Raw genomic sequence first — 13,972 nt, forward strand, 5'->3', positions numbered from 1 at the left:
TTTCTCAACTAGTAATCAATGGGGGGAGGACCCAGCCACTGGTGGGTGGTGCCACCCCTGGGTTGATGGTCCTGAGTGCTATAGGAAGGTAGGCTGAGCAGGCCATGAGAAGCAGCCCAGTAAGCAGCATCCCTTCATGGCCTCTGCATTAACTCCTGCCTCCAAGTCCCAGCCCTGCTCGAGTTACTGCCCTGCCTTCCTTCAGTGATAAGAACTGAATAAACCCTTTACTCACCCACTTGCTCTTTGGTCATGGTGCTCTGACGCAGCCATGGCTGCCCTCACTAAGACGTTGCTGGTCAAGAACACACGCTGCTCAGTGTGTGTGGGCTTGGGGTCCACTCTGACCACACCCTAGCCATGTTTGCTAGGGAACTCTAGGTGTGTGCCTCAAGCAGTCTTTAATATAGAGATAATGACAGAAGATTCATTGTATATTTTTTTTTGCCTTAATGCATGCGCTATGTGTATACTGATTTAAAATCCTGTAGAGTATTTAAGAACACGATTAAGTGGAAAATCTGAATATTTCCCCCACCTTCCTAATCTTTCTGTTGTAGCAGAAATGTCAATCAAAAGAAAAAGAATTCCACACACTTATGGACACTTCCTCCTTGCTCATTTCTTGCTTTCTCAAGCAAATCCAAAAGACCAGAAGAACGTGGCAGTAATTTAGAACTTCCAATGCTTAGTGACTGATACCAGCCGCCAATGCACAGGAGTCTAAAAATAAATCCGCGGCAAAGTGCACGTCCCAGGAAGTCGGGCTCTTTGCGGTCTCCCTAACATATTCCTGCGCTCTGGATACTCAGGAGTTCATCAGTCATACCAGCTGGCTGGGCACAGGGTCAGCAGTCGTACACACCCACATCCAGCCAAGGCCACTGGCACAGACATCATCTTGGGACCAAAGCCAAGTTCTGTTAAAGAAACACTCCACCTCCAAACAGATTTTCCAATAATGAGCCTTGTAAAAACTTTATCCCAAAAAAACTACTTCCTGCATCCCTGGGGGCTCTTCAGAGCCTCAACAGTACATATGTCCACACTCCTAGCTGTTGGAGCGAGCTGTTCCCAAAGGCAGCCACAACTTTATGCTGGCTTGCTTACCCGCGCAGCCGTTTTATACAGACACACTGTATATCTACAAACTGAAGCTTTTCTTTTTTATCTCAAAGTCGTCAACCGTTTTGAGAGTTGAAAACAGATATTCCGTGACTCCCTTAGCCTCCTGCTTGTTACTGCTTTGCACAAGCTGTTGCCAGGTCTGCTGTTTGCTAATCAACGCTCTCGTAGTTAAATTATGTTTGTATGTATGTATGTATGTATGTATGTATATATGTATATGTAAGTTTTGCCTACATGTGTGTTTGTGTATCATGTGCATGCAGTGCCCTCAAAGGCCAGAAGAGGGAATCAGATCCCTTGGGACTGCAGTTACAGATGGTCGTGAGCTACCATGTGGTCGCTGGGAACTGAACTCAGGTCCTCTGGAAGAGCAGTCAGTGCTCTTAACTGCTGATCCACATCTGCAGCCCCTCTGCCCAGGATCAATGGCATGAGTTACCAGGGCCAGCAAATTTTTCTTTCTTTAAAAAGTTTTTCTATTTCTTTAAAATTTCCTTTCTCTTCTCTTTTCTTCTTCTTCTTCCCTCCCTCCCTCCCTCCCTCCTTCTCCCTCTCCCTCCCTCTCTCTCTCTCTCTCTCTCTCTCTCTCTCTCTCTCTCTCTCTCTCTCTCTCTCAGTTTACTTTCTAAGCCAGCATTTGGAAGGTAGCTGCAGGCAGGTCTGTCTGACTTCTAGTCTCATCTGCTCTACAAAACAAGTTCCAGGTCAGCCTGGGCTATGTGATGAACTCTAGTTTTTTGTTTGCTTTGCTTTCAAAGGCATTATTAGGTCAGAGGAAAAGATCATTTTATATTCTTCCAAGTGGCCTTCCAAAATGTTGATTCAATTAAACACAACCATCAGACATGAATCAATTTTTTTCTAATGTTGTCAGGATGTTATAAATTTTATGATTGTAAAAAAATAAAGGAACAACAAAATTTCTGTTTTAAATCATATACTTTGTGTGTTTTGAGACAGGGTCTCATGTAGCCCAGGCTGGCCACAAATTTCCAATGAACTCCTGACCTTACTGCCTCTGCCCCCAATTGCAGCGGTCACCGCTGGTCCGAGGAGCTCAGGACTGAGCTCTGGCTCTGCACGCTGGGCAGGCCCTCTACCCGCCCAGCACGCATCCATAAGCTTTTAAATTTAATTTTCTCTTCAAGCATTAAATTATCAAATATATTGTTTTCTTAACTGATCTATTTGTCCTCTGGGTCACTTTCCACCATAACCTTATCATTTTTTTCAGAGCATTGAGGGCCCTTTATGTTTATTTCTTTTTGTTTGTTTGTTTTTTTCGAGACAGGGTTTCTGTGTAGCCCTGAAACTCACTCCTAGACTAAGCTGACCTCGAACTCAGAAATCTGTCTGCCTCTGCCTCCCAAGTGCTGGGATTAAAGGTGTGCACCACCACCGCCCGGCTCCCTTTATGTTCAATATGAAGCCATAGGTGTCAATATTGTCATATAAATGAGAGAAAAGTGAGTTCAAAGCCCAAAATTGCCAAACCAAAGTTACTATATATTCAGTTTAAATATAGTTTAAGTATTTAAATAAAGTTCAAATGAAGCATATTTTCAGCCATTTATAGACCGAAAACTGCACCCTCAATAAAATGCCTCACCTCCCTCCCTCCAGGCTCTCCGTTGTGTTAGGCCTAAGCCCCTGGGAATCCATGTCCCACCCCACTAGTCTTAGGAAGAACTTCCTGGTTCCTTAGACTCATATTTCTGCCAAGTCTGCCCACAGCAAGCTTGTTGGGTGCTACTGCCCCCTGGTGGGCACATCTGGTCTTTGCATAGTCCAGAACTCATCAAAATGAAAGCATAGCAGCAAGAGGATGGGGGTTGTGATGGTAGCCAAGCCATTGGCATGAGGGCTACCTGTTGGCAGCAAATCCGTATCAGACAGCCTTAGCAGCTGGAGTTCAAACTTGGGCACACTTGAGGTACAACTTAGTAAAGCCCTGGTCTTTAGTTAAGCCTTGGGCTTAACTTTACCCCTGGGGAGGCCAACCAGAATAGACAAACTATTAGAATTATCAAGCCTGCCCTAAACCCTGCTACCTCCCTTTGCAGGTAGTTCTGGGCAGATGAAAGGGAGGTGGAGACACCTCCAGTGGAATTGGCTACCCCAGCCACAAGACAGGTTCCTTCAGGAAGAGCTTTTGGTGTCAGGGGCAATGCTTTGAGAGACACTGAGACAGGAGGGTGTCTTCATCCCTGGTAGGAGGCCACAGCCAGTCTGCTGGGCACAGCTTAGGGAGAGGCCACCTTAAGCAGCCAGCCAGCCAGCCTCTGCTGTTGTGACAGCAGTCACACTGCTGAGGTGTCGTCATCCTAGCCCCTCCCTGGAGAGTCACAGAAATCCCCGCCTTTGGGCTGAGCTGCCAAGCTTCCCTCAGAATGACTTCAGATGAGAAAGCTGACCTCCTCACCCTTCCCAAGCTTGGGACACCCCTGCTAACGTGGCACAAAAAGCCTTATCTGGTCTTTGCAAGCTTGAAAGCTATGCCGCTTAGTTTCATCCAGGTGGGTTCATTATTCATTCACAATAATCTTGTGAATATAGATCACAACAGCAAATAAATGTCAGACTCTTGTGAGTTCACCTCATTCAATCCTGACAAGAATTTTTATGAGCTAACCTATGCTACTAGAGGAGGAAAATCAGGTTGAGAAGGAAATTGGTCAATGTTCACAGTTAATGTGACCCCGGGCTGGTTTCCAGTTCTGGGCTCTGGGCTGTTATTTGCTCCTGTCCCCTCAGAGGGGCTGATCACACAAAGAATTTCAAAGACTCACTGGGAAGACGAGGGCCCCGGAGAAGCGTACTGCTGCTTTAAGAGCACGCTGCCCCACCTTGGCAGGAAGTGGGTGACTTGGTAAACCCTCACTCTGCCTGCCTGTCTTACCTGGCACCCAGCCAGCTCCTCTTCCACCACCTGCTGCATGTCTGTGTCTAAAGTGTCCGGCTCAAACGCCACGTTGGCTTGTTGCAGCCACAGCTCCAGCTTGGCCACCTGGGTCCTGCAGACACGGAGGACGTCTGCAGGCTGAGGCCTACTTCTCTCCACCGTGGCCTCAAAAGCTCCTTGTGCTCGAGGAAAGTCCAGGAGTGCAGCCTCAATGGGGGGTGTGGCACCCTAAAAGGAAGCCAAAGATAATCCAACAGTGAGAAGCCAGGAATCCAAAGCTTTCCTACCCAGGGTTTGGAAAGACCTGGGAACCTGCCTTCTCCTCTTTCCCTCCTCCCCGGTTAAAAGTAACAAAGTAAGGACAGAAGGAGGAAGAAAGAAAAGGAAAAATGCACCTCCACGCTCATAGCAACAGCCACGTGACCTGGCGGCCCAGGTTTCTAAGCAGCCGATCTGCATGTACACAGGTACAGTATTCCTGGGCACAGAGGCGGAGAGTGGCGATCCCCGGAGACAGGTGAGAGAGAGAGTGTGAGGGTGTGTGTCCCAAACACTTCAGGGAACTGGCCAGTGCTTAAGGTGGCATGACACATGATGATTAAGCAAGGCATTACTCAGCTGTGCACCCAACGACCAAAACCAAGCCAAACCAGAAAAATGGCCTCTTCATGCCGGTGTAGCTGATAATATGCTGGGATCTGCCACACGATGGTAACATCTTCCCAAGTAGCAAGATTACATTTTAGTTTCTCTTGATCCATCTAAATTCTCTATTCAGAACAGGTTTGGGCAAGTAATGAACTTCCTGGAGTAATACAGAACGCTTCCTCCCTTCCCCCAGAGAAAAATCCCTAAACTGGTTTTTGCTTCTTCAGAGGGGGAGTTAAGAATGACTGCTTTGGTGTGAAGTCTGAATTAAGTGTGACGTATTTTTCTATGTATTGAAACAACTGGATCTCTTACCAATACAGGAGCAACCTTTTTCCCAGATAGAAGATGGAACTGAACTATTCTACACTTACGCATTCATTTGTTTCAACGTGGAGGTAGAGATTGGTTTTAACATGATAGAATAGACCTGCCTGACACTGTAGGACCCACTCTCTCCCAGAACACACAGGGAGGACACTGACCCTTCTGGAGAAATCCCTTTAGAAATAGGGATTTGCATTCTGATCTGTAGAAATACTGGTCTCCATGTGTTTTGTGTTCATTAGAATTAAAATGATAAGATTGTGTGCAAACGTGTTAGCATCGATCTAACAAAGCACAGTGGAGACAAAGGATGTACTTCGAACAGGAGGAGCTGTTCACCAAGTACATCCTACCTCGAAACACAACCTCACGGGGCTTAGATTCTTCCTGACGACTTTACTTTTTCTCTTTACTTTTTAACTTTGTCTTTGCTCTTTTCCAGTAAGATGCTATTTCTTAGGTTCCCGTATCCTCGATGGTAGAATGTTTGCCTGGTGTGTGAGAGGCCCTGAGTTTGATTCCAAGCCCCCAAACAAAACCAGCAAAATGTCTGCCCTCATCCACCCATTTTTATAGTTCTCTTCAAGGTGGACATTCTCTGTTCTCCCAGTATTACCCCCCTCAAGCCTCACACACCGCCCTCTCCCCAGCCTCACACACTGCCCCACCCACCCTAGCTCCACAGGTCTCAGTGGTCACTGTTAGGGTAAACAAACAGTCATGGGGATTACTGTCAGACATTAAGTTCTAGCCTAACTAGTTATATAACTAACTGATTAGCTATTTCCAAGTTTTGTGTATAACTATACCTTAGTGGCAGAGATTGTGTGGCCTTCTTTCTCTGCTATCTGACATCATCAGTTATAAGATTAAGTAGCTAATCTGTAATAACTAATTTATCACCCGCCTTGATTTATTCAACATTTTTAGTTGGCTGCCTCTGGCAGGCCATGGACATAGGATTCTAAGTGGCAGCAGTTGAGCCTGCTATCTTACTCCCACACTCCGTGAGGAAATGCGCAAGCTAGGTGACTAATCCGCCCTGTATTTAAACCTGAAAAGAATCCAAAGGGGTGGGGAGGATGAGGAGAAGAAAAACACAATTATGTGCAACCATAGAGGATCTCCGAGCGCCTCTAGATGCTCAGGGCTCTCCTGCAGGCCTGCAGGGCTGCTCCCCACACCACCTATTTTATTTTATTTTATTTTATTTTATTTATTTATTTATTTATTTATTTATTTATTTATTTATTTTTGGCAGTTCTGCACCCCAGGGATGGTAGTCAGTTCTAGGGTCCCATTCCACCAAAGTGCTTCTGAGAAGTGTAGGCGGGGACATAGGCTTAATTAATTAATTTATTTATTTATTTATTTATGGCAGTTCTGCACCCCAGGGATGGTAGTCAGTTCTAGGGTCCCATTCCACCAAAGTGCTTCTGAGAAGTGTAGGCAGGGACATAGGCTATCCAGCAGGAGAGTCTGGCTCTAGGATCTTCAAATCAGGAGTCCCCAGTAACTTCCTAAACAACAACCCTGTTTCATATGCTTGCCTGAGTTCTGAAGGCAGAAATCATTTCCGTCCATGTTTTACAAACTGCATTATTTTGGGAGGAGGCGTTAAAAAATGTTGCCACTATGTAAGAATGTCTGGTCTCAGATAATGAAACTAAATTGCTATTACTTATTCTTAATGACTGTGTTTCCACACCTGGCACAAACCTCTCTAGTCCCCATGTACAGAGGAGGAAACTCAGGCTTGGCTCTGAGAGTCTCCTCCGACTGCAGAAGCCAACGCTGGTAAGTGGAACCATAACTCAGTCCCTTGTTGTACTATGGTTTGCCGTGTATCGGTCCATATTTCCCGATTCTCACAAGTTCTCTGGTATCCAAGTTAGACATCTGCTTTAGCATGTTGCTGAGCTAAAACAAAGCCCCGGCTTCTTGAACTACAGTTGTTGTGACCCTCAGTGAAGTCCTAGAAATGAATGTCCACATTATGAAAACCCTCCAGCAGTAAAAGGCTTCTAAACATAAAGCTGCTGCCTGTAATCCCAGCACTTGGGAGGCAGAGGCAGACGGATTTCTGTGTTCGAGGCCAGCCTGGTCTACAGAGTGAGTTCCAGGACAGCCAGGGCTATACACAGAGAAACCTTGTCTCGAAAAACCAAAAAATAAAATAAAATAAAATAAAATAAAATAAAATAAACAAATAATAAAGCTACCAAAAAAAAAAAAATCAAACATGAAACGAGGCTGGGGGGAAGGCTCAGTGGGTAAAAATGCTTGCCTCACATGCATGCGGACCTGGGTCGGAGCCCCCAAGCCCCACACAGAAAGCTGCATGCAGCAGTGTGACTCTGTAATGGCAGCACACTGGGGAGAGATGGCAGGCAGGCTGGGAGGATTGTCAGGAAGCCAGGCTGCAGCAGGCAGCAGAGCTGCAGATGCAAGAGGCTGGCTTCACCCATGCAGAAGCCGGACAACCCCGGCAGAGAATGTTTGTGTACTTCTCAGTAAACTCAGTCCCTTGGCCTTAAACAAACAAGGAGGAAGGCAGGAGGCAGTTTCAGAAACTGCCCTTTGTTGCTGCATATGCACCTTGGAATGTGTATTGCCCATGCATTGTGTTACACGGTCGGGTGCCTTGGATCTGAACACACAGCATGCGTTTTCTAAAGTGCATGTCTGCACCATGCAGAACAGCAACAGATGCCTTTCTAAAGTGCAGGTCTGCACCATACAGAACAGCAACAGATGCCCTTAAAACTCCCAGGTTCAACGCCACAGAATGGTATAAAGTCCTTATTTTTACTGTATAACGTTTTCTGATTTAAAAAAAAAAAGTAATGGTTTGTGAACCAGAAACTCCAGTAAAGAAGTTGCGTCTGCAGAGAGCCCTTGGCTGATGACAGAGACTGACGTGCTGCAGATCCAGGTCTGATGAACTCATCTCAGGCTCGCTTTAGAGACCCCCCAACCGGTAGCAATCAAAACCTTACAAGTGTCACCAGGCAGCATCTGAGGCCTATAGAAAAGCCTCCCCTTGCTGTGACCACCTCTCTGATGTTCTCACCAATGCACTTAAATTTGTTTTGACTTAGGACTTTCTGTAATATGGGGAACAAAGATTTCTAATATTTTCCTACCATTAGTCCCCAGCATATTTCAAAGTAGTGCTTCTGTGAACTGTATTGTTAGAACATCCACAAACTCAGAGAGCCGGGACACACTGCTGAACAATGAGTGATTCCTCAAAGAAATCAAGAAGAAAACAAAAATTTTCAAGAGTCAAATGGAAATAAAACATAACATTCATTAAAAATAATGCCTATGAGATATAAGGAAGGCAGTCCTGAGAAGAAGCACAGTATATAACAGCACACATATAGACAAAACACATGGCTTAGCGTGACAGATTTCTGTTTTAAATATTTATTTTCATGCAACATAGGCCAAAACTGACTCAGAATTTTACTATTCTTCACTAGGGGTGTGGTCTGCCAGTGAGAGGGAAATGGCTCCAGGAATGAGAAAGAAGAGCTTTGGAGTCACCAAAGGGCTCTCCCTGCAGTAGACAAGGGTGACATGTTACTGCTTTTATCTTTCAAAAGCCTACCTAAGATCTGGCATGGTAGTGAAAGCATGCAACTGAACATTAGGGTAACTGAGTCAGGAATACCCCATATCCAAGGTCAGTCTGATATACAGCAAGAGTATGTCAAACAAATAAAGAAAAACCAGAAACCAACCAACCAACCAAACAAGAAATCAACCAACCAGCCAACCAACCAACCAACCAACCAATCAGCCAGCCAGCCAACCAACCAACCAACCAACCAGCCAACCAACCAACCAGCCCACAGAAGCTCTGCTAAGAAGAAAGCAGAAGCATCTAACTCACAGATGTTGTGCAGCCATCCGTTAAACACTCGAGATTTTAAGTCAGGAGGCATTATGCACTGGACTTCAAACTTAACCCTGACACCTGGAAACTATCAGGCTCTGGAGACATAATGGCTTTAAGTCTCAACAACTCCATCTGTCAAGCAGCAGCTACCTAACATGGCTATTGGGAAGGTTAAGAAAGATAATATTAAAACCTCTGCGTGTGGACCGCTGAAAGCATCACCTCAGTTTATGGTGCCTTCCCCTTTCTCTCACTTCTCCCAGTACCATGCCCAGGGTAGGAGACAGTACAGGACAACCACACCAGGCATACACATTAACCAGAATTTCTACGAGAGCCAAAACACAGCCAAAGCTGTGGACACACACGGACACACACACACACACATACACACACACACACACACACACACGCGTGCGACATGCCACAGTAAGTGCATGCAAGTGTTCTGCAGACTAGTTCTTTCCTGCTTATACATAGGGTTGGGGGATTGAACTTACGTCGCCAGGTTGTACTGCAACTGCCTTTACACACTAAGCTCTTCTGTTGGCCCTACATCCCATTTTTAACCGAATCTTAAAAAGAACAGCCGGGGTCAGAGAGACGGCTCAGTGCTCACACAAGCTTTCACTGCTTTGGTATAGATCCCAGCCTCAGTCCCAACACCTACATGCCGCTACCAGTCAATCACCTGTAACTCCATTTTAGTGGACCTGATTCTCTCTCCTGGCCTCAGAGGGCAATGCATGCAAGCGGCGCATAAACACACGCGCAGGCAAAACAGCCATATGTAAAATAAACATAAATAAATCTAAAAGCCAAACCAAACAAGCAAAAAAAAATCCTAGACCAATTCTGGCTTGCAAAATCAAACAAAAAACATAGAACAAGCAGGCCAAGGGCTTTCCCTGGACCTCTGCTTAGTACGGCCAGTGAGTCTACAGCTCTGACATCTGTCACCTCTGTCACCTTGCTGGGCAACACTGTAAGAGCGGTGGAGAAAGATGGAAAGGGGGCAGAGAGAGGAGTGACAATGGGACAGCTACTATTCATTCTTGTAAGAACAGAAAAAAAGATAGAGAAAAAGGACATGAAAACGTGACTCTGTATGAAAAGCGACTTCCAAAGCACCCAGGGTCTCTTTTAGGGGCTTTTTAGTGAGGCCCTGGGAGCTTCAGGGTCAAACAGCAGGCCTAACCTAGAAGCAGGGTCAGGTGGTAAACCTCAGTGAGAAGGGCGTGGGTTTCAAACTAGGAAGGGAAAGCTCTGGGCGAAGGCTTACTCTCCTGTTTAGTTCCCATGGTTTACTCTCAGAATCTGATCCTCTCTTGTAAACATAAGGTAGGTATTAACTTGCCTCATGATCTTATGATTAAGCAACAAAGAGCATAAAAGTGCTTTTTCTGAACGGGCCCTTGATCAATATGTGCTCGTCTCCATTTCATCGCCCAGCGTGTTATACACTCGGATCAAACACTTAACATAACACGACGACGACGACAACGACGACGACGACGACGACGACGACGGTGACTATTTCAGGCTCACAATAGCCCGACAAGTGGGAGAAGTCAACAGCGGGTGGTCCAGCTTGCAGTGGGACAGGAGCTGGCAGCACACTGACTGGCTCAACACACAGCGTCACAGACATCAGACAGCCTCGGGTGCCTGGGAATCAGAGCAGCTGGCTTGTCATCCACAGGCTGGGACTCACCTCTTCTGTTTGGCCGAGCCTCGGGGGCAGCTCCGGGGGCAGCTCCAGGGGCAGCTCCAGGGGCAGCTCCGGGCCTTGCTCAGTGCTTCCTGCATCAGGTGCAATGATGTGCATCGTGGGACTGTCACAGGTGCTAATTCTCCCAACAGAGTCCTGTAGAGAGAAGTGGGCTCTGGCCAGGCTCTACCTTGCACAATGGTGGCTGACAGGAGGGGTCGCTTCCTCCTCCGTTCATTTACAGAGACCCTGCTCCCTGGGGAAGTCAGGTGTGTCATTTTTAAAAGTTTTTTTTTTAACCTTATCATTTGTTTTTGTTCTTTTTTTTGGGGGGGGGAGGGGGTTGAGACAGGGTTTCTCTCTATAGCCCTGGCTGTCCTGGAACTCACTCTGTAGATCAGGCTGGCCTTGAACTCAGAAATCCACCTGCCTCCGCCTCCCAGAGTGCTGGGATTACAGGCATGCGCCACCACCACCCGCCACCACCACCTGGCAACCTTATCATTTGTATATGTGTGTATATACCTGTGTGAGTTTATGTCAGTCACACATGTATAGGATCCTGTCAAATAAAACAAAACGAAAAAGCAAGGACAGACTGGGCAAGGAAAGGCAACACTTCATGAATAGCCACATAGTATTTACTTAAAAATTACTGATTTTTTTTAAAAAAGTGTGCTCACTATACCCATGATGGATACACAAGGCAGGGAATATGTGAATGAACTTGATTTGCCCATTTCATGATGAACCTGTGTTTCAAAATAGCGTGCTGAATGTCCTAAACATGTACAACTTTGTCAAAAATAAAAATCGGTGGAAGCATTTCCTGATCTAACCACTCTTTGCAACGAATCCTCTGATTTGCTCTCTTATTCTCAGTCTTCGCATGGGCCACTCTGAAGGCTTGGGGGAGCTGAGGGCAAGGTGAACAGAGAGGAGCATGGGAAGAAAACTCAGACACTAAGGAGCTCCGACAGCACCCCCCCCCCCCCACGGTGACTTCCCCAGTTACCTGCACAATGGTGGCTGAGGAGGAGGAGGACGCCCCATCCCCTTCCAGATCCTTGCTGTGCTTCCCCAGAAGAGACCAGGATGCTGTTCTCCTATGTCCATCCTAAGACAGGGCTCAGTTGGTTAGCAAAGAGAAATATCTCCTTTTCATAACCAGAGTCCTACTCACTCGCTCCAAACAAGACTCAGCCTCCTGGGCAATTTTGCCTCAGGTCTCACTCTCGCCCTCCACCCCACGTCCCTTGTATTTCTCACACTAAATCATATCTCCAAATGTGAATGCTTTTCTTTAGCCTGAAAAAGTCCTAATTTTCTTTATTAAAGAATAATAAGTTCATGTCCCACACAGGGGATTTGTAAAAGTTGTTTCAGAATTTAACCTGTTTTGGTAAGATATTTCAAAAATAAGTCTGTTAGGTAAGAAAACAAAATTGCCCAGCCCCACTGACTGGGGGGAAACAAGTTAAGCCAAGGCTCAGTGACTGCATTCTTGTCTAGCACGTGAGAGGTTAATCTGGGGCCAAATCCACAGTGCTGCAAAATGAATGAATAAATGGATACATATAAATGAAAAAAAAAAGTCTATAGCCATCATCTCTCTTATAAGGGCTTTTAGTCAAATAGCTGGAAAATGCCTAGTTCTGGAAAGGATGTGGAGAGAACAGACTCATGGGTACTGTTCAGGATTATAAATTGAAAACAGCACGGAGGCATCTCAAAAAATATAACATCACATGCTTCTGCGATTCCACCACAGGCCACATGCCCAGAGGAGATGAGGTTGGGATGTAGAAGAGATGTCTGTATGCCCATGTTCACTGCAGTGTTATTCACAACAGCAAGGCATGGTGTCTACCTCAGGGGCACTCACTAGATAAACGAATAAAGAAATGTGTATGGGCCAAGTGTGGGGGCACACGTGTCCTCAATCCCAGCACTTGCAAGGCTGAGGCTGGTGGGTCTCTGTGAGGTGGAGGCCAGCCTGGTCTACAGAGTGAGTCCCAGGACAGCCAGGGCTACACAGAGAAACCCTATCTCAAAAAACCAACCAACTAACCAACCAACCAAACAAACAAACAAAAGCTACATTAGTGGCAAACATAACTCATGTCCTTGAAAATACTACTCTAAAACAAAACACGTCTCAAATATGCACCACAATTATCTGCTAAAACCCACACCAAGCCCCAAACTCTCAAAACCCAGAGGAAGAATTCAGAAGTCTGTGTCTTCAGAAGGAGGACTCCGTTACACAGACTAGTGCCTCTCCTCCAGGGCAAGGTGCATTTAGATGAACTTAACAATATTAAAAACTGAATTAAGTACTTCAGTCTTGATTTAAAAAAAAATTAAAAATTAACATTAACTTTAAAAGCCTTAGGTTTTCATGTGATTTCTCTGACATTCATTTAGAGATCTGGTTCTAGCCGGTTCAAACAGGAAAACTGTTTCCTGGGAGCTGGAGAGACAGCTCAGCAGTTCAGGGTTATTATGTAATGCTCTTACAGGGACTGAGTTTGATTCCCAGCACCCATTCTGAGATATGTACCAGCAGTTCAAGAGGATAAAGCACCCTGGATTCTGAAAGCACCTAGCCTCACGTCCTGCATAAGCACACACACACCCATCCACACACACAGATAATTCAAAAATAATAAAATAAATATATTTTTAAGAAAGGAGAAAAAGGTTTTCCTTACTTCACTCTTCACGGAGCTTTCTTCTGCCTCCTCCTTGACCACTGGCAGGAAAGACATGGAGTTTGCTCTGTTCAGCTGAAAGGCACAGCACAAGAGCTCTTGCAGTCAGGATGTGGACCAGCATCACACCCTGGCCTGGTTGCATTTCTATGTATCTAAATCTTTACGCATGTCCACCCACACCCAAAGTCTCTGGGCCTTTCAGTCCTTTCAGCCAAGTCTTGCCTGTGGAGTCTCATTTGCAAGATCCTCACAGCTCCACCCCCTTGCCTGTGGAGCCTCCACATCTGGGTGATCCTCACGGCCCCACCCCCAAACAGCTGGAGCGCAGTTCTCTGCTGTGGACTCCGTGTGGTCCCAGGAGCAGGACCACTTTGAATCTGCAATAGGGTGAGTATTCTACAGCAGAAACTTTAAAGGTGGCTCCCTCCCACCTGCCTCTGGAATTTCATAAGTGTGTCTTGAGGTAACTCAGGCATAAGAATTCTGGATTGGGTCCAGGGCAGACACACCCAGAGAATTTGTGGTCAGAAGTAAACAACCTCTAGTGGAGTATTTCCATTAAAAAAAAAAATTCCTTTGCTATTGAAGGAAATATCACAGACCTTTTGCTTTCCTGAGGAATGTGAGGCCAG

General features: G+C 45.9%; 1 protein-coding gene across 6 annotated transcripts in view; it reads right to left on the bottom strand.

The window, feature by feature from the left end:
* Syne2 (spectrin repeat containing nuclear envelope protein 2) overlaps positions 1–13,972 on the bottom strand; it is a 297,205-nt gene that overhangs the window by 89,701 nt on the left and 193,532 nt on the right. For all 6 annotated transcript variants that reach the window (XM_052185627.1, XM_052185630.1, XM_052185629.1 and 3 more), the window contains exons 63-66: positions 13,338–13,412; positions 11,639–11,740; positions 10,627–10,779; positions 4,028–4,258 (exon numbers count right to left, since the gene is read on the bottom strand). In XM_052185627.1, coding sequence (XP_052041587.1) covers positions 4,028–4,258; positions 10,627–10,779; positions 11,639–11,740; positions 13,338–13,412 — 561 coding nt within the window. The remainder of the gene's footprint in view (positions 1–4,027; positions 4,259–10,626; positions 10,780–11,638; positions 11,741–13,337; positions 13,413–13,972) is intronic.

Source organism: Apodemus sylvaticus, chromosome 6 (genome assembly GCF_947179515.1).
Source record: "Apodemus sylvaticus chromosome 6, mApoSyl1.1, whole genome shotgun sequence".
NCBI classification, from domain to species: Eukaryota; Metazoa; Chordata; class Mammalia; order Rodentia; family Muridae; genus Apodemus; species Apodemus sylvaticus.